This window comes from Trichechus manatus, unplaced genomic scaffold, assembly GCF_000243295.1.
Source record: "Trichechus manatus latirostris isolate Lorelei unplaced genomic scaffold, TriManLat1.0 scaffold00016, whole genome shotgun sequence".
NCBI classification, from domain to species: Eukaryota; Metazoa; Chordata; class Mammalia; order Sirenia; family Trichechidae; genus Trichechus; species Trichechus manatus.
The window spans coordinates 20,522,416-20,541,889 of NW_004443952.1; the positions used below are offsets into that span (position 1 = coordinate 20,522,416).

General features: G+C 37.6%; 1 protein-coding gene across 6 annotated transcripts in view; it reads left to right on the forward strand.

Annotated features, from left to right (window-relative positions):
• TEX10 (testis expressed 10) overlaps window positions 1-19,474 on the forward strand; it is a 47,712-nt gene that overhangs the window by 22,183 nt on the left and 6,055 nt on the right. For 4 of the 6 annotated variants that reach the window (XR_002823281.1, XM_004372225.2, XM_023727463.1 and 1 more), the window contains exons 10-13: window positions 4,428-4,516; window positions 6,105-6,238; window positions 16,910-16,990; window positions 18,551-18,732. Coding sequence is in view for 4 of the 6 variants with exons in the window: in XM_004372225.2 (XP_004372282.1) it covers window positions 4,428-4,516; window positions 6,105-6,238; window positions 16,910-16,990; window positions 18,551-18,732 (486 nt within the window). In the remaining 2 variants the exon portion in view is untranslated. The remainder of the gene's footprint in view (window positions 1-4,427; window positions 4,517-6,104; window positions 6,239-16,909; window positions 16,991-18,550; window positions 18,733-19,474) is intronic. The other 2 variants (XR_002823282.1, XM_023727464.1) reach the window with 1 other exon arrangement.

The window sequence follows — 19,474 nt, forward strand, 5'->3', positions numbered from 1 at the left end:
TTCCAGGCCAGTGACATTACTATTTTATTACTTTCTCTAGGTTCAGAACTTAATAATGTATGTGTCCTTCAGATGTATGTTGAGTTACTTCACATCTTGATTTCCTCTTCCAAATATCTCTTTCTCTTGTAGACTATGACTGTAAAACTAGCCAACTTTTTCTTTTTCTCCCATCTGTACTGTTATAATAGTCTTGCTTCTTACTCTCATTCATCTTGTGCACTAATGCCATATTAACTTTCCTGAGTTATTTCTTTAATCATTTCTGATTTTTGTTTCATTAATTAGCCTTTGAGATCACATTCAACTCTTTTTTAGTTTTGACACCCTGCTGTCTCTGTCAGAGGTGGTATCTAAGAGCAGACTATCACCATAGAATATCAGTCTGCTCCATGTGTGAAAAGCTCATCACCTAGAAACTGTTGGTGTTATATTCTCTTAGCTGTTAAATGTTGGACTTGAGTTACTGCTCCTATCTTTTTATCATCCATTTGTAGTTTCTTACAGTTTGACTTTTCTCCCTCAATACTATTTTACATGTGTTGTTCCGTAGTCCTATCCATATCTTCTCTCAGTCCATATGCTTTCTGCCCTTGTATTATTTGTAACCAGTCATACTGTTAGATAAAATCTCTGAGGAGGGAGAAATTGCATGGACTAAGGAGAAGTTTGGCTTGAGTTTTAAGTAGGGTGATTATATAACATGGTTTGTTAGGAGCAGTTCCGGTTTGCTCCTTTCGTCTCAGCAAAACTAATAATAGAATCTTCTTTCACTTTCAGAAGTGTTCTGGTTTGGACAATGTATATAGTCAATCATAGTCTTAAGGACATTGTGATATATTGCTTGTCATTTGTCCAGAATAGATTGTTAAAATGGATTTGCTACCCATTTTAGCCACTGGATGGCATACTTCCATCTTGTTTTCACTGAGCTCAAGAGGGTACTAGTTTGCTAATCACTGTTTTGCACTCCTTTTTTACTGAGCATCTGTGGCTTTTTATAACCTCTTAGCTTGTGATAGTCTCTCCATATTCCTTTGTTCATTGTATGGGAATGATACTCAGAAGGGTGTTTCCACTATTGTTAATCCCCAAATTTGAAGAATGTTGGTAAATAGAAATACAGTTATTATAATGGTAAAAAAATTTATTGAGTGCTTGTAGTTGAATTAGAAACTCCTAATTTTGCTGCACTGAAGACATTGGGGGGAAAAAGGCTCCAGGAAGTGACAGAATACCAATTGAGATGTTTCAACAAATGCATGCAGCGCTGGAAGTGCTTGCTCTTGTATGTCAAGAAATTTAGAAGACAGCTACCTGGCCAGCTGACTGGAAAAGATCCATATTTATGCCTATTCCAAAGAAAGGTGATCCAACAGAATGCGGAAATTATTGAACATTATCATTAATATCACACGCAAGTAAAATTTTGCTGAAGATCATTCAAAAACAGCTGCAGCAGTACCTCAACAGGGAACTGCCAGAAATTTAAGCCAGATTCAGAAGAGGACATGGAACGAGGGATATCATTGCTGATGTCGGATGCATCTTGGCTGAAAGCAGAGAATATCAGAAAGACATTTATCTGTGTTTTATTGACTATGCAAAGGCATTCGACTCTGTGGATCATAACAAATTATGGATAACATTGCAAAAAGTGGGAATTCCAGAACACTTAATTGTGCTCATGAGGAACCTGTACATAGACTAAGAGGCAATCGTTCGAACGGAACAAAGGGGTACCGTGTGGTTTAAAATCAGGAAAGGTGTGTGTCAGAGTTGTATCCTTTCAACATATTCAATCTGTAGGCTGAGCAAGTAATCCAAGAGGCTGGACTGTATGGAGAAGAACGGAGAACATCAGGATTGGAGGAAGACTCATTAACAACCTGCGTTATGCAAGTGACAGAACCTCGCTTACTGAAAGTGAAGAGGACTTGAAGCACGTATTGATGAAGATCAGAGACCACAGCTTTCATTAGGGATTACACCTCAACATAAAACAAAAATCCTCACAACTAGACCAATAAGCAACATCATGATAAATGGAGAAAAGATGGAAGTTGTCAAGTTTTTCATTTGGATTCACAATCAACGCCCATGGAAGTAAGAGTCAGGAAATCAAAAGATGCATTGCACTGGGCACATCTTTTGCAAAAGACCGTTTTAGAGTTTTGAAAAGCAAAGATGTCGTTTCAAGGACTAAGATGCACCTGACCCAAGCTGTGGTTTTTTTTTTTTAATTGTACTTCAGGTGAAGGTTTACAGAACAAATAGTTTCTCATTGAACAGTCAGTACACATATTGTTTTATGACATTGGTTAACAACCTCATGACATGTCAACACTCTCCCTTCTTGACCTTTTTTGGTGAAAATATACATAGCCAAAGATACACCATTTCAAAAATTTCTACATGCACAGTTCAGTGACATTGACTACGCTCTTCCAGTTGTGCTGCTATTCTCACTTTAATGAAGGTTTACAGAACAAAATAGTTTCTCATTAAACAGTTAGTGCACATATTGCCCTGTGACAATGGTTAACAACCCCACTACATGTCAACACTGTCCTTATTCAACCTTGGGTTCCCTATCACCGGCTTTCCTGTCCCTTCTGCCTTCTAGTCCTTGTCCCTGGATTGCTGTGTCTCATTAGTCCTGTTTTGTTTTACGGGGTTGTCCAATCCCCGGCTGAATGGTGAACCTCCGGAGTGACTTCATCACTGAGCTAAAAGGGTGTCCAGGGGCCATACTCTCGGGGTTTCTCCAGTCTCTGTCAGGCCAGTAACTCTGGTGTTTTTTTTTTTTTGTGTTAGAATTTTGTTCTACATCCTTCTCCAGCTCTGTCCAGAACCCTCTATTATGATCCCGGTCGGATTAGTCGGTTGTAGCCGAGCACCATCTAGCTGTACTGGACTTAGTCTGGTGGAGGCCTTGGTAGCTGTGGTCCATTAGTTCTTTGGGCTGATCTTGCCCTTGTATCTTGTTTTCTTCATTCTTCCTTGCTCCCGAAGCTATGAGACCAGTGGAGTATCTTAGATGGCTGCTCACAGGCTTCTAAGACCCCAGATGCTGCTCACCAAGGTAGAATGTAGGACATTGTCCTTATAAACTGTGTTATGCCAGTTGAGCTAGATGTTCCCTGAGACCATGGTCCCCACAGCCCTCCACCCAGCAATTCAATCCCTCAGGGAGTTGGGATGTGTCTATGGAGCTTCCATGACCTTTCCTTGTACAAGTTGTGCTGGGTTTCCCAGTATTGTGTACTGTCTCACCTGCCACGGTGTTTTCAGTCCCTCATATTGATGCAAAAGCTGGACAATGAGTAAGGAAGACCGAAGAATTGACGCCTTTGAATTAACGGTGTTAGCGAAGAGTATTGAATATACCAGAAGAACGAACAAATCTGTCTTGGAAGAGTACAGCCAGAATGCTCCTTAGAAGCAAGAATGGTGAAACTTTGTCTCACATACTTTGGACATGTTATCAGGAGGGATCAGTCCGTGGAGAAAGACATCATGCTTGGTAAAGTAGATGGTCAGTGATAAAGAGGAAGAACCTCAACGAGATGGACTGGGCAGTGTTCCATTCTGTTGTATGTAGAGTCAACTGTGAGTCAGAACTGACTTGATGGCACCTAACAACCACAGTTTTGTCTGACATTTTTTCATTTGTCTTAGCTTGTTGAATCTAATCATTCTCAGCCCTTTTGCTGTATCCATAGTAACATTTGCGCTCTTTATTCCTTGCCTTACCTTTAAGGGGAGTTTTTAAAGGAGTCACTGGAAACTGATCTCAGCAGAAACCAGATAATCCTCATTTAATGAGAAGCTGCTTTACATTTAGCTATTCCCTTGAATCTCTCACCAGTACTTCAGCTGCACTATTATGCAAATAGACCTAGTTACAACTTTGCTAAGTATAGGAACACAGTTCTTTCTTTGTCTTATAGTGGCTTTAAACAGAACTATTCTTTGCCTAAGTAAGATCCTTTTGCTTAATTAGATAGAAAGCTAGAGCTTATTTACACTTAACTCCTTTGCTGAGGTGTGACTGTAAAAATCAAATGGGTAAATACAAAGCAGCTGGCCCTACAATTGAAAAATAAATCTTCATCTTGGCTTCTTGGGTGTCTGACTTTCAAATGGGGAGGAGATTCTCTAAATTATACCATATATATGAATCAGTTAGTTTTTTAATTAAACTGTGTAAATACAAGATCTTGTAAAAATTAGAAGTATGTGTTAGAAGTTTTCATATTGTGGTACTTGAGTTCCTCTATATAAAAACAATATACTGTGGGTTTTGTTTTAAGCTATTAAATCAGACTTGTTTTCAATGTAGAAAAATGTTTATATACAGTTACTGTTCTTGAGTCTATCAGGTTGGTCACTTCTGGTAACAGTTCTCCCATTGTTTATTATAGATCATCATTTTCTGGATGGAAGTATCCAGTTAAAGACAGGTTAATGAGTGATGTGGACTATTTCAGCTTCTTATTTTCAACACTTACAGGTAACCATATTCATTTGCCAGATTATTTAAGAAAAGGGAAAGAAAAACCTAGGATGAAGACTCCTAAAATTTTCTGTCTTATCTGTTTGGTTCTCAGTTTTGAAGATGCTAAATAATCGGTCTATCTTGGAATGATTTTTATTATGATTAATACATAGAAATCTTTGAAGGAATATTTGTACCCTACTACAATGTTCAGACTCCTGAGGCAGGTTGATGCATGATTCATCTTTAAATCTCTCATAGTGCAAGTGCCAAAAACTTGAGGTTTATTTGAGTGTTTACACGATTATGTTCTCATTCCCTTCTTAGTCTTATTTCTTAACTTGTTTCTTCTCCTTATTGTTTACAGGGAGCTAGACATACTTGGTTCTCTTAATAATAGCCAGGGATAAACCATTACATACTTTTAAAAATTTGGTTAACAAAGTATCTATTTTAAACACGCTTAAAGTGTTCATCTTGATAAGAAGAAAATGAGATTTCCATTAGCCATATTCTATATTCTATTTGCCTTCAAAGCAAAATTAGTAAAATGAGTCGAGACATTTTATATTACATGTTTAAGTATTTTTACTGTATTTCAAATTATGGTACTTTTTTGACATTTCTGTTTTTTACTTGATGAGATTTTTTTTTTTTTTTAAATTTTTTGACTACTTAAAATTAGGAAAGCAGATTGTCAGAATCCAAAAGAGAACTTGACAGGTTCTGATATTGAGCTAAATCTAGCAAGATAAATTAAAAAAAAAAAAAAAAAAAAAAGTAAACTCCTATATGTTTATTTAAGTTTTAGGTGTACACATTTGAAATTGAGTTAGTACCTGTCGAAAGGTTTACAGGTTTTAGGGAGCACATTTGGAGTCAGTAGTGTGATATGTCTGTCAAACTAGATGATGCCACTTTAGACAGTGTTCATGAAAGTAGAGTGATCTAAACATCAAAGCACCTAGCTAGAGTCAGACCACATTAATAGTATTCTGATTGTTCTGAGATCTGCGATTCAGGAAGGACTTTGGCAAGTTGACTGTGTAGGTTATACCAAGAGTAATAGGGGTGGCAGTGGAGTCAGAACTTTTGTTGAGTAAGGTGTAGTTGTAGAACTACAGGTGTGTTGTCAAAAAATAGTTTTAAAATATTTGAAGGGCTTACAGAGTTTGGTATATGTATGAAGAAGTGTATTATTGCTCCTGCTTGTTCATTTGCTTTTTAAACCTACTGTTAACTGGAAAGATTATGCCTTCCACATTTTTTAAGTATAAGTGGTAAAACCCTTAGTACCTTTCTTGCTGTATTAGTGATTGGGTCAGAGCACATCCTTTATGTATATAATTATATGAGATTAACTGCCTCTATGGGTAGTAGTATATTTTTAGGAATACTGCATGAAAAGCAGAAACTCAGAAACAGCAAGACAGCTTAAAAAAGTTTCACTTGACACAAGTTTTATTTGGTGTTCATTGGTTTGTAGCTGAATCACTCCAGTCTTTGCCTCTGTCATCACATATCATCTTGTTTTTAAAAAATTATAAAGAATGTAAAAAAAAAAAAAATTTTTTAAAACTGGTTTTCCATGTGCTTGCGTTAGGGTTTTCAAAAGAAGAGCTGACTTGGCTTCAGAGCCTTCGAGGAGTTCCTCATGTCATCCAGACACAGCTTTCCCCTGTGCTTCTCTACCTTACGGATTTGGATCAATTTTTACATCATTGGGATGTAACAGAGGTAACAGCACATTTAAAAAGTGACAGATAATTATTAAAATTCAGTTCATCAACCATCAGATAGTTATGATATGTTAAGATTGCCTTGTAAGAGATGTTTTGAGAGAGAGAGAGAGAGAACAATGTAAGACATGATTCCTGTTCTAAAAGAGGTTATAATGTTAGGAGATGTGCCGTGTGTTTATGCAAATAACATGTGCCTTCTCCATTTTTTGGCCAACCATGACCTCCCTCCTGCCCTACCTCCCATGAGATATTTTCATAAGCGCCACTATGCCAGGTTTTTTTTTTTTACACATTGCTGTAAAAAATTAGTATAGTACACTTGCAAAAATACCTTGTGGGAGGAGGAGCAGGTGGCAAACAACGTAGAAGGTGCTCATTATTTGTGTAAAAATACGATATGTTTCTAAAAGAGTAGTTTTTGTAAATAAGCTATGCCAGTAGAATAAAAGAAATCAGTAATTTAAATGATAGAGTTTTTTTTAAAATCTAGCATAGGACAGCTCCATCTATTTAAAAGAGGAGGGCTTTATGGAAAAGAAAGAATTTTTTAGGTCTTGAAGAGTGTGTAAGACTGAAAACAGGAGTTAATTGATTATATTAGTTTGCTAGGGCTACAGTAACAAAGTACCACAAACAAGGTGACTTAAAACAAATTTCGCTGCCAGTTCTGGAGGCTAGAAGTCCAAAATCAAGGTGTTGGCAAAGTTGGTTCCTTATGGAGGCTCTGAAGGAGAATCTCTTCTGCCTCTCTCCTAGCTTCTGATGGTAGCTAGCAGTCCTTGGTGTTCATTGGTTTGTAGCTCAATAACTCCAGTCTTTGCCTCTGTCATCACATGGCTTTCTTCCGTATGTGTCTCTGTCTCTGCTTATAAGGACTTTAGTCATTGGATTTAGGGCCCACCCTAATCCAATATTAACTTAATTACACCTGCAAAGACCCTATTTCCAAATAGGTCACATTCACAGTACCAGGGTGGACATGAGTTCTAGAAGGGATTCAACACGCTATTCAACTATTAACACTTGGTTTCCTTGAATGTGCCTTTTTTGAACAGGAAAGATTATTCAACAGTTATTTTGGTTTTAAGAATGAATACATAGCTTATTAAAGTTAAATTTGAAACTGTAATTCTTCTTAAAGTTCTTAAGTTAAGCTTAGAAATCTTATTTTTTTAAATATTATTAATTTAAACAATCATTTTGAAAGGTGCCTTTGATTTATATTTTATTCCTTTTATAAACTTAATAAAACTTTAAACTTTTAAAACTACCTTTAAATTATTATGTTCAGTATTTTCTAAGTATTTTGATTTTCTGATAAACCTTCCCATATATTTAAGCAATTCTTAGATATCTAGTAAGTTAAACTTAAAAATATAATAAATCTTAATATCTTAAAGTTTAAGTTCATTACTGACATGTATTAAATTGCATTTAAAAGGCAGATCTTTTACCCTAAGAAGCCAGCTTGTCTTAAATGTTACAGATACTAAAACTAGCTATGGAAAAAATGACAGACATTAATACTGAATGATTTGGTTTTTGCAACGTGGTATAAAATGGACAAAAAGGAAGGAAAAGAAAGCCCAGATAGAGACTCACATTTATATAGTATACTAGTTTTTGACAAGGTGTCAGGGTAATTGGCATAGGATGGCTTTTTGAACAAATGAGGTTGAACAACTGGATATCCATATACAAAAAAATGAACTTCGGTTCTTACCTCATAATATACACAAAATGGACTTGAAACTATAACTTTTAAAAGAAAACACAGGAGAAAGTATTTGTAAATTTGGGGTAGGCAAAGATTTCCTAGACAGGGACATGAAAGGCACAAACCACCGAAGAAATTTGATTAACTGGAATTAAATTTCAAAATTTCTGTTCTTCAAAAGACACTGTTTAGACAAAGGACAAGCACCAGCCTGGGAAAAAGCATTTACAGTTCATATATCTGACAAAGATTTGTATTAAGAGTATGTAGAGAACTCTTGAAGGCAAACAATCCAATTAAAAATTGGGCAAAAGATTTGAACAAACATAAAAGAAAATAGATGAAAAGTCTCACTAAGTATGTGAAAAGATTCTTAACATTGGTCATCAGGGAGATGCAAATTACAACCACTATAAAATATCACTGTGCACCCATTAGAATAGCTGAAATTCAGGACTGACTATACCATGTGTTAACAAGGATATGGAGCAACTGGAACTCTCATACAGTGCTGGTGGAATGTAAAATAATACATTATCATACAACCGAGCAATCTCACTTCTTGGTATTTACTCAAGAAATGAAAGCATTTGTCTACACAGACTTGTAGGTGAATATTTGTAGCAACTTTGTTCATAACAACCAAAACTGACCGAAGTGTCATCATTAGGAGAGTATATAAACAAATTGAAGAAGAATGGCATTGCATTCATCATCAAAAAGAACATTTCAGGATCTATCCTGAAGTACAAAGCTGTCAGTGATAGGATAGTATCCATACGCCTACAAGGAAGACCAGTTAATACGACTTTTACTCAGATTTACGCACCAACCACTAAGGCCAAAGATGAAGAAATTGAAGATTTTTACCAACCCTTTGCAGTCTGAAATTGATCAAACGTGCAGTCAGGATGCATTGATAATTACTGGTGATTGGAACGCAAAAGTTGGAGACAAAGAAGAAGGATTGGTAGTTGGAAGATATGGCCTTGGTGATAGAAACAATGCCAGAGATCACAAGATAGAATTTTGCAGGACCAGTGACTTCTTCATTGCAAATACCTTTTTTCACCAACATAAATGGCGACTATACATGTGGACCTCGCCAGATGGAATACACAGGAATCAAATTGTCTACATCTGTGGAAAGAGACTATGGAAAAGCTCAATATCATCAGTCAGAACAAGGTCAGGGGCTGACTGTGGAGCAGACCATCAATTGCTCATAATGCAAGTTCAAGTTGAAACTGAAGAAGATTAGAACAAGTCCACAAGCGCCAAAGTATGACCTTGAGCATATCCCACCTGAATTTAAAGACCATCTCAAGAATAGGTTTGACGTGTTGAACACTAATGACTGAAGACCAGACGAATTGTGGAATAACACCAAGGACATCATACATGAAGAAAGTAAGAAGTCGTTAGGAAAGAAAAAAAGACCAAAGCGGATGTCAGAAGAGACTCTGAATCTTTCTTTTGAATGTAGAGTAGCTAAAGTGAAAGGAAGAAATGATGAAGTCAAATAGCTGAACAGAAGATTTCAAAGGGTGGCTGGAGAAGACAAAGTAAAGTATTATAATGACATGTGCAAAGACCTGGAGATAGAAAACCAAAAGGGAAGAACACCCTTGGCATTTCTCAAGCTGAAAGAACTGAAGAAAAAATTCAGGCCTCAAGTTGCAATATTGAAAGATTCTATGGGGAAAATATTAAACGACGCAGGAAGCATCAAAAGAAGGTGGAAGGAACACACAGAGTCACTATGCCAAAGAGAATTGGTTGACGTTCAACCATTTCAGGAGGTAGCATATGATCAGGAACTGATGGTACTGAAGGAAGAAGTCCAAGCTGCACTGAAGGCATTGGCAAAAAACAAGGCTTCAGGAATTGATGGAATACCAACTGAGATGTTTCAACAAACGAATGCAGCACTGGAAGTGCTCACTCATCTTTGCGAAGAAATTTGGAAGACGGCCACCTGGCCAGTGAACTGGAAGAGATCCATATTTATGCCTGTTCTCAATAAAGGTGATCCAACCGAATGCAGGAATTATTGAACAGTATCGTTAATGTCACATGCGAGTAAAATTTTGCTGAGGATCATTCAGAAGCAACTATAGCAGTATATCAACAGGGAACTGCCAGAAATTCAAGCCGGATTCACAAGAGGACATGGAACTAGGGCTACCATTGTTGATGTCAGATGGATCCTGGCCGAAAGAGAATGCCAGAAAGATGTTTACCTCGGTTTGAATTGACTATGCAAAGGCAGTTGACTGTGTGGATCATATAATAAGTTATCGATAACATTGCGAAGAATGGGAATTCCAGAACACTTAATTCCACTCACGAGGAACCTGTTACATAGATCAAGAGGCAGTTATTCGAACAGAACAAGGGGATACCGCATGGTTTAAAGTCAGGAAAGGTTTATGTGTCAAGATTGTATCCTTTCACCATACCTATTCAGTCTGTATGCTGAGCAAATAATCTGAGAAGCTGGACTGTATGAAGAACGGAACATCAGGATTGGAGGAAGACTGGTTAACAACCTCTTATGCAGATGACAGAATCTTGCTTGCTGAAAGTGAAGAGGACTTGAAACACTTACTGATGAAGATCAGAGACCATAGCCTTCAGTATAGATTACACCTCAACATAAATCAGAAATCCTCACAATTGGACCAATAAGCAATATCATGATAAACGGAGAAAAGATTGAAGTTGTCAAGGATTTCATTTTGCTTTGATCCACAGTCAACACCCATAGAAGCAGTAGTCAGGAAATCAAAAGACACATTGCGTTAGGCAAATGTGCTAAAAAGAGTTCTTTAAAGTGTTGAAAAGCAAAGATGTCACCTTGAAGACTAAGGTGCACCTGACCCAAGCCATGGTGTTTTCAATCACCTCACATGCATGCAAAAGCTGAACAATGAATAAGGAAGACCAAAGAAGAATTGATGCCTTTGAATTGTGTTGGCAAAGAATATTGAGTATACCATAGACTGCCGAAAGAACGAACAAATCTGTCTTGGAAGAAATAACAACCAGAGTGTTTCTTAGAAGCAAGGACGGCGAGACTATGTCTCACATATTTTGGACGTGTTACCAGGAGGGATCAGTCCCTGGAGAGGGACATCATCCTTGGTAAAATAGAGGGCCAGCGAAAAAGAGGAAGACCCTCAACAAGATGGATTGATACAGTGACTGCAACAATGGGCTCAAGCATAATGAGCGTGAGGATGGCGCAGGACCGGGCAGTGTTTCATTCTGTTGTACACAGAGTTTCTGTGAATCGGAACTGACTCGACAGCACCTAACAATAACAATGTAAGTAAACCGTACTATATCCGTAAAATATTACTCAGAAATAAAATAAGTTTGCTACTGATGCATGCAACAATGATGAGTCTTAAAAATACTGTGTGACCTTACTATTGTTAGTTGCCATCACATCGACTTCAACTCATGGCAACCTTATGTATAACAGAACTAAACGTTGCCCAGTCCTATGCCATCTTCATGATCATTGGTATGTTTGAATCCATTGTCTTGGCTACCATGTCAGTGCATCTCACCGAGGGCCTCCCTCAACTTTGCCAACCCTCCGCTTTAGCAACCATGATGTCCTTTTCTAGCAGTTGGTCTTTCCTGATTACATGTGCAGAATAAGTGAGCTGAAGTCTTAGCATCCTTGCTTCTAAGGAGTATTCTGGACATACTTCTTCTGAGACTGATTTGTTCCTTCTTCTGGCAGTCTAGGGTATATTCAGTGTTCTTTGCCAGCACCACAATTTGAATGCATCATTTCTTCTGTCTGTTTTTCACTGTCCATCTTATGCATGCCTGTGAGGTGATTGAAAAGACCATGGCTTGGATCAGGCACATGTTAGTCATAAAGTGACATCTTTGTTTTTTAAAATTTTGAAGAGGTCCTTTGTCTGTGATACATGTACAAAAAATATATATTTGTTACGTTTGTTAGTTGTGAGTTTTGCCACTTGTAAATTTTTTTATTTTCATGTAGTTGGACTTCTAGGACTTCTCTCTTTTCTGTGGCTATGATTCTTGAGTAACTAAAATCGTTACCCACTGTGTATGAAACTAAATGGCAGTTGGCTTTGGCACTAATGATGATTATTCCTATCTTTGCTTTTGACGTGTTGATTACACTGAATTATATTTGAACTAGTCTCCCTTGTAATATGTTAAAACTTGTTTGTAAGATAATTGAAGGAATCCAAATATGTTAACATTTCTTATTGGCAAATTTGTTTCTTTGGTATATGTCTGAGAAGCATGAGAAGGCCAAAAAGCCTCAGGAGCCAAAAATGAATATAACTAGAAAGCTATATATCTGTTAGGATTGTATTCTGGGGCAGCTAATAGAAACACAAAGTCCCTCGCCCCCAGAAGATGTACACACACAAGCAGTTTCAAAGTAAGTAGCTGCTCGTGTTAATTCAGAAGTTCACCGATGTTAACAACCAGCATGTCTGTAGCTCTCTTGACCATTCCTTCAAGTTTTTGAAGTGACTGCTGTAGTTCCAGGCATCAGGTTTACGTTCAAGTTTGGAAGAAGAGGGAAGGGGCGATGCCAGTCCAGCTTATTTTCTATCAAAGGAAAGAAAAATCTTTGTCTGGAGGTCCGCCAGCGGACTCCTGCGTAGATACCATTGGCGAGAACTGTACTACATGGTGATTCCTAGCTCTGAGAAAATCTGCAAAAGAAAGAAGGTGGCTCTTACAGCCTTTTTTGTACAGGTGGCCAGGGGAGAAAGGTGTGAAAATGGGTACTGGAGTAGCCAGTGGATACTGTCCTTCATTCCCTTTACCCACTGGAAAGCTCCTTAAGCCTTAATTGCAAATTCTAAGCTTAATTTTTAATGAAAATTCACCAGGCCTATAATTATAAGCAATATGTTAGAAGGTTCTGGAGAAAGACTAGTGGAGGCTTACTGAAAAGACAGTTTGGAGTGAGAGAAGGGAAGAACCTGGCATAGGGAAGGGCATAGCAGTTTATATGTCCGTACCCCTAAGACTTTGTCATCTTAATTTCATTTGAATACAGCAGCGGTCATTTCTGCATTTCTGAGTCATCAGTGTGATTAATTGTTTTAAAAAGACAAATGACAGTGTGTTGAATGAAGGGAAAATGATACATTTCTAAGGGCAAAAAAGTTTTTGTGCTTTGAATTAAGCTTCAAGTTAATGAACACGATAATGTCTTTTAGAATTAAGAGATGTTAATAAAAAGATTTAAAACTTATGTTTCAAATCAACAGTTCACCATTGATACAGAATTTGTGAAACATTATGTAGTAAAGTCTTATCTAGAATGACTGTTACTGTGATCTGTGGCTGAGATCTAGACTATAAGATATAAGATTTTTTTCTTTTTTTTAACCACTGAAACTACTTGTTTTTTTAAAAAGAACAGAATTAAGATAACATTATATCTATCATACATTCTTTTAAGTTATCTGTATAAATATCCCTGTTTCATAAGATGCATGTTTCTGTAGGTTTTGTGTGTCTTAATAGTTGGAGCACAAGTTCCTTGTAACATTATTCAATCATGTTTGTTTGTATATACATCTCCTTAGGTCTTCAGGTTTCTTGCTTAGGGTTTTTGATTAATATTCTACCATGCTGATACTCATTTGTCAACATATTGAATAAGAATATATATAAAATGAAAAGCACCGTATATGTCAGACATCCTTCTTGAGCAGAATTGTGGATTAAAGCAACTTACTAGTAATTATTATTAGTTGTTTCCTAATCAGATTTCTCCCAGTTGTCCCCGAAATGTCTTTTATAGAGCTTTTCCCCCAAACCAGGATCCAGTCAATGTTCATACATGTCAAAGTTCACACATTGCAAATCTTCTTCTACGCCTCTTATTCTAGAATAGTCCTCCACCTTCCCCCATTTTTTATCATACAGACTTTGTTAAGAAAGCAGTCCAGTTCCTGGAGGATATCCCACTTTATGGATATGTTGGGTGATTTCTGTTTTGTGTTATGCAACTTCTGTTTTCTGTAAACTTATTTAGGTTTTTTGGCATGTATTTCATTATACCTTTCTTCCAGTTGCTATGTGTACGCTCCTTGCCTCTGCAGAATACCAGCATGATATTTTGAATAATTTGAATTTCATATTTGAATAACCACTCCATGACTTTCAAACGCAGTCATATAGAGGAGAAAGCCTCATTAGAGGCAGAGTGGCCCTTATCATTCCAGGTACCCTGACTTTCAGCTGGTCTCTACTTCTAGTCATTAACTTTCAAGTCTGTCTTCTTCTGTACTAATACCACATGTTTCTTGCATTGTGTGAGGCACTATGTTATACATGAACCTTTCACTTACTGGTAGATGGAGAAAGTGAAATTTGTTTGACATACTGTGGTAAATAGCCTAATGGCAAATGGCTAGAGAGATCCAGCCCCACCTGCCCACTTGGGGAGCAATAGCGTAGCAACCTGTTACCCCTTCTAGTTAGCACACCTGTTGGAAAACTACAAGATCAAGTCCAGACTCCTCAGTGAGCAAGGAATTCTAGACATCTAAAAGTTTTTCCCTATCTTAGGATTTTTCTTGCTACTGTTTTACTTTACTGTCTCCATAGATCAACTTGTCTGACTGAGAGTTGGTTTCCCTGTCAAAACTAGTAAATTCCTAGTTATTCTTCAGGAGTCAGCTTGCATTTTGTCTTCTGTGAAGCCCAGTAAAGCATTTAGTCTAAGTGGTGGTTGTTAGATGACGTTGAATCAATTCCAGCTCATCGCAACCTCATGTGACAGAGTAGAACTGCCCTATAGGGTTTTCTAGGCTATAATCTTTGTGGTAGCAGATCGCTGGGTGTTTTCTCCTGTGGAGCCGCTGGGTGGGTTCGAACCGCCAACCTTTTGGTTAGCAGCTGAGTGCTTAACCACTGCATTACCATAACGAAAAAAAAAAAAAAAACCGTTGCCATCGAGTCGATTCTGACTTATAGCAACCCTATAGGACAGAGTAGAGCTTCCTCATAGGGTTTCCAGGGAGCGCCTAGTGGATTTGAACTGCCAACGTTTTGGTTAGCAGGTGAACTCAACCACTATGCCACCAGGGTTTCTATTGCACGACCAGGGCTCCTTACTTAGTTCATACCCCTGTTCTAATCCTTAACCACATTGTATTTTCACTGTCTGGGAGTTGAGACCATGGAGCTCTTCAGATACAGGGACCATATCTTGTTAATTACCACCCATCTGTGAGTGGAGGCTTGCGTATTACTATGATGCTGAACAAGTTTCAGTGGAACTTCCAGACTAAGACAGACTAGGAAGAAAGGCCTTGATTTTTGAGGGTTGATTGACAGTCTTTTGAGCTTAGCTTCTTAGCGTGACCATCCTTTTCCTAGAGTGATGTTCTTCCTTCCATCAGTCCCTGCATGTGATTCTTCTACATATTTCCTTTTATGCACTCACTTCCTGATATTCTGGAGTTTGTTTTAATGATATCTCTGAAGGATTGGGTGCTGGCCTTGCCGCTTTCTCCTTTCTTGAGAACTTGGATAATTAGAAATACTAGGGCTTTGACTCCCACCTCCCTTATATTTTTATTTTTTTCATGTCGATCATTCTCTCTCTTTTTTTTTTTTTCTTTTACCTTTGGGGACTGGAGGCAGGGTTATGAGTAAATAGAACAGGGTATTAGTATTTTCTGGGTCATAAGTATTTTTGTATGACATATTTTTCCACCAGATGGGGAAAAGGCTTTTGTCAGCCCCTTTGTTAACATCACTCAAATCTTTTTTTGCAGCACTTACTTAATAATATAAACCTCCTTTGATAGTGTGTAAGCTACTTGAAGGCGGTGAGAGAAGAGAGAGTGCCTCATTCTTCAGTTCTCATGCATGACTCCTAAAGAGGGGCTAGCTAAAAGTTCAGTAAATGAATGATTTGGAAAACTAGCCCATGTAAAAGACCTGACTGTTTGACCTTTGGCATGTGGATCTTCAGAATCATTTTTGTTACATGTTTCCTATTTAATAGGTAGAGCAAGTAGGTTAAAAAAAAATCTATTGAACTTTCACGGGATTTTGTTTCTTGGTTTGGAGGTTTAGGGTCATGGTTTCATGGGATATCCCAGTTAATTGGCCTAATATCATGTTTAGTACCTCTGTTCTATCTCCTAGTTTGTTGCATAGTGCCTGGGGTCTTTAAAGCTTGCATGTGGCCATCCTAGGCACAACACTTGGTCTCTGTTAGCCTGGAGCAGCAGAGAAAGGAGGAGAGTTATGACTAGGAAGAGGATGTGGAATGTGTGGCTAATTGCCTCCATGAAAAACTACCACCTTTGCCGTAAGACCAGAACTGGATGGTGCTCAGCTATGATTACTGAACATATTGATCAAAGATTCCATAGAAGAAAGAATCTTTGATCAAAAGGGGGAAAATGTAGGCCAAAATTGCAAATTCTCATGGACTCCAGACTTTCTGGAGGCATGAGGGTTGGATGAACCGCTGAAACTATTGCCCTGAGATAATCTTTAAACTTTAAACCAAAAATATCCTGAGGTCTTCTTAAAACCAAACAATAGTTTATCTTAACTAGTAAAAAATGTCTGCTTTGAGCATTATGCTCTTTTAAGGTCTGTCTATATGGGATCAGGTTGACAACAGCAACTCAGAAGATTAGGTACGAACTTTAGAGGGCAGTGAATATATGTTAATGGGGGAGGAACAACTCAGAAAAGGAGGGTGAGAATGGTTACACAACTGGAAGAACGTAATCAGTGTTACTAAATGGTACGTGCAGAAACTGTTGAATTAGTGTATATTTTGCTGTGTATATTCTCAACAACAACAAAATAAATTATATATAAAAAACAAATCTATTGAACTTGTTTCTGACCTAAAAATGTCCTGATTTGCCTACTGGTTTTCTCCTTTCCCGACAGGCAGTTTGTCACAGTTTATTAGTTATCCCAGCTCGAAGCCAGAGCTTTGACGTCTTGCAAAGTGCCATCAGTAAGCATTTGGTAAATATACTGTTTTTCTCTTTTGTAAAAAAAGTGATTCTGCGGTTAAGATTGGCTTTGCCATAGCCAGGGAGAGAGAGTATCTGGAATTCTAAGTTTAATGATAATACCGTGCATCCCACAGCATAATGCAGGGCCAAGAACTGAGAAATCTGGGTTTTATTCCTGGCTGTTACTAATTGATTCTGTGGCCTTGCAGCCCCCACCCCCCGACCTCAGGTTCTGTTTCTGTGCAGTGAGGGACCTGAGAATTATACCTCAGGTCCTTTCCAACTTGTAATGGTCGAGCTCACATGTGGCTGGCATAAGCATATTGGGAATCCAGCATCAGACTAGAGTCTGTGCTCTGGAACCTAGAACATTCTGGGTCCAAAGTAGCGATGTTACCTAACAAGCTGAGGTTGGAACCTGAGCACTGAAAGCAGTGGGCCTACCCATGAGACTGACTTGACTTCTGGCTAGTGGGTGTCACTTGTTCCCATTGCTATTAAATTCACATTAAGTATTCCTAGGTTGTTGCTTTTAACTTTCCCTAATGTTTACACTTTGAACTTTGGCTGTCTTTATATTGTATTATAGTTTTAAAGTGTTGTTTCCCTGGAGTTGAAAGAGCATTGCTGAATTTCCAATACTCTCTTCTTCCTGCTGTTAAACTTCCAACCTTTATCCTTAGTGTGTCCAAAGATACCTACCTTTTTTTTTCTCACCTCCATTCCAGGGATTTGTGCCCTCCTTTCACTACTTTCATTATTATAGTAAAAGATCGACATGCCAGTCAGTCTTGGCCACTATTTTCAGACAGTCAGATGGAGAAGGTTAAGACCTCAGACTCTGCGGATTTTTTATGATTTCTCAACAGTAGTTTCCAGGAGATTTAAGTCATGTATACATACAGTCACAAGGTAGACCTTATCTTGGTGACAGTGCATGGAGTAAAGTCTAGATGAATTAGCATACTATGATGACTATTATCTAGCCTTGTTTTGTTTTGTTTTTTTTAGCAGTGAAGCAGTCAAGTGTTTAATATAGTAATATCTTACTGACTACAGTAGAGATTTTTCCTTAGTCATGTCTAAATGAAAAGCTATGTCAAAGGGCAGGGGAACTCTGGTTTGTACATTTAATTACCTGGGATGGGGGTGGTGTGAGATATCAGAGTTTTCCAATCCGAACAATCTAAGAATCTTGTTAGTGTGATTGTTGATATCAAGATTTTCATTGGGTGCGTGAAATAATTCTTTAAAATAAAGTTACTGCTGACCATCAATAGAAATTGTAATGTCTAGAAAATTTTAGAAGACTTTGTCATGGAAAAAGGCAGTGGCTTAGGTTAATAGTATTTCTTGAGTTTGCATCTTTTCAAAGTTACTTAACTTGGGGATTAAATTAAGGAAAACGGGGCCTTAAGATGTGGTAGGTGGGTTGCATTCTGCATGTAATGGTTTTATATAGAAGTGATGTAAGGTTAGTTCCTCAGTTGACAGATTTTGGTTTTATTGAGGCAGGATGAGGGTGAGGCTTGTGGTGAAGAGGTAATCAATCTGACTTTTCTCTACCTAGGCTGGGTTGACCGTAATTCCCGACAGCACAGCTGGCTGTGTTTTGGGTGTTATCTGTAAGCTCCTGGATCAGGCATGTATACTTAGTGAAACGCTACTGCCATTTCTGGCTTCTTGTTGCTACAGTCTTCTTTATTTTCTGCTGACTCTAGAGAAGGGGGAAGCAGAACATCTAAGAAAGAGGTAAGGGTTAGTTTCTTTATTTCTCAGCCTTTGTTTTTAATATTTTGTACCTATTCAACTATCCTACTTGCCAATAAATAAATAAAATGAGAGTGAGAGTGAAAGAAGATTGGATTTTGAAAATACTTTCAGTTCTCTTTCAGAGAGTTTTTGTAAACGCAACTAGCTTTTTCCTTGCTCTTTAATGAATTCTTTCTGTGTTATGAGAACTCTTAGGTGTATTTTTTTTTCCCTCTTTAAGGTATAAATTTGAAAAGTTGGATGGCATTGTAAAGTTTCTTGAGAGCGTTCTCTTATTTACCATTGTTATAGGTCTAGAAAGAAAACAACACTGTACATTGTTTTTAGGAGGATGGGCTATTAGTATAAGCCTTCGTATTTTGCTTTGGGCTTTATTAGAGCTAGCCAGAGTGACATTTTAAATTCTTGGATTTAAAGGACATTGTTCTAAGGTGCTACTGTTCTTAATTAGTACTTTTGCTACTATATAATATTCAGGCTAAAGCTTCTAGGATTGTTTGGAACATTCCACTGTAATTTAAAAATATTCTCATGCTTATATTCTTATTGTGTGCCTTAAAAAAATGTTTTTTCCATTTTATATTCATTGCAGAAGGTGTAAAAAAAAAAAAAATAACATGAGGAAATATAAGAAAATAAAAATCATTCTGTTACCTGCTTTTAACATTTTGATGTGTACCTTTCTAGTCTTTTTTGAGCTTTTAAATGTCATGAAGATATA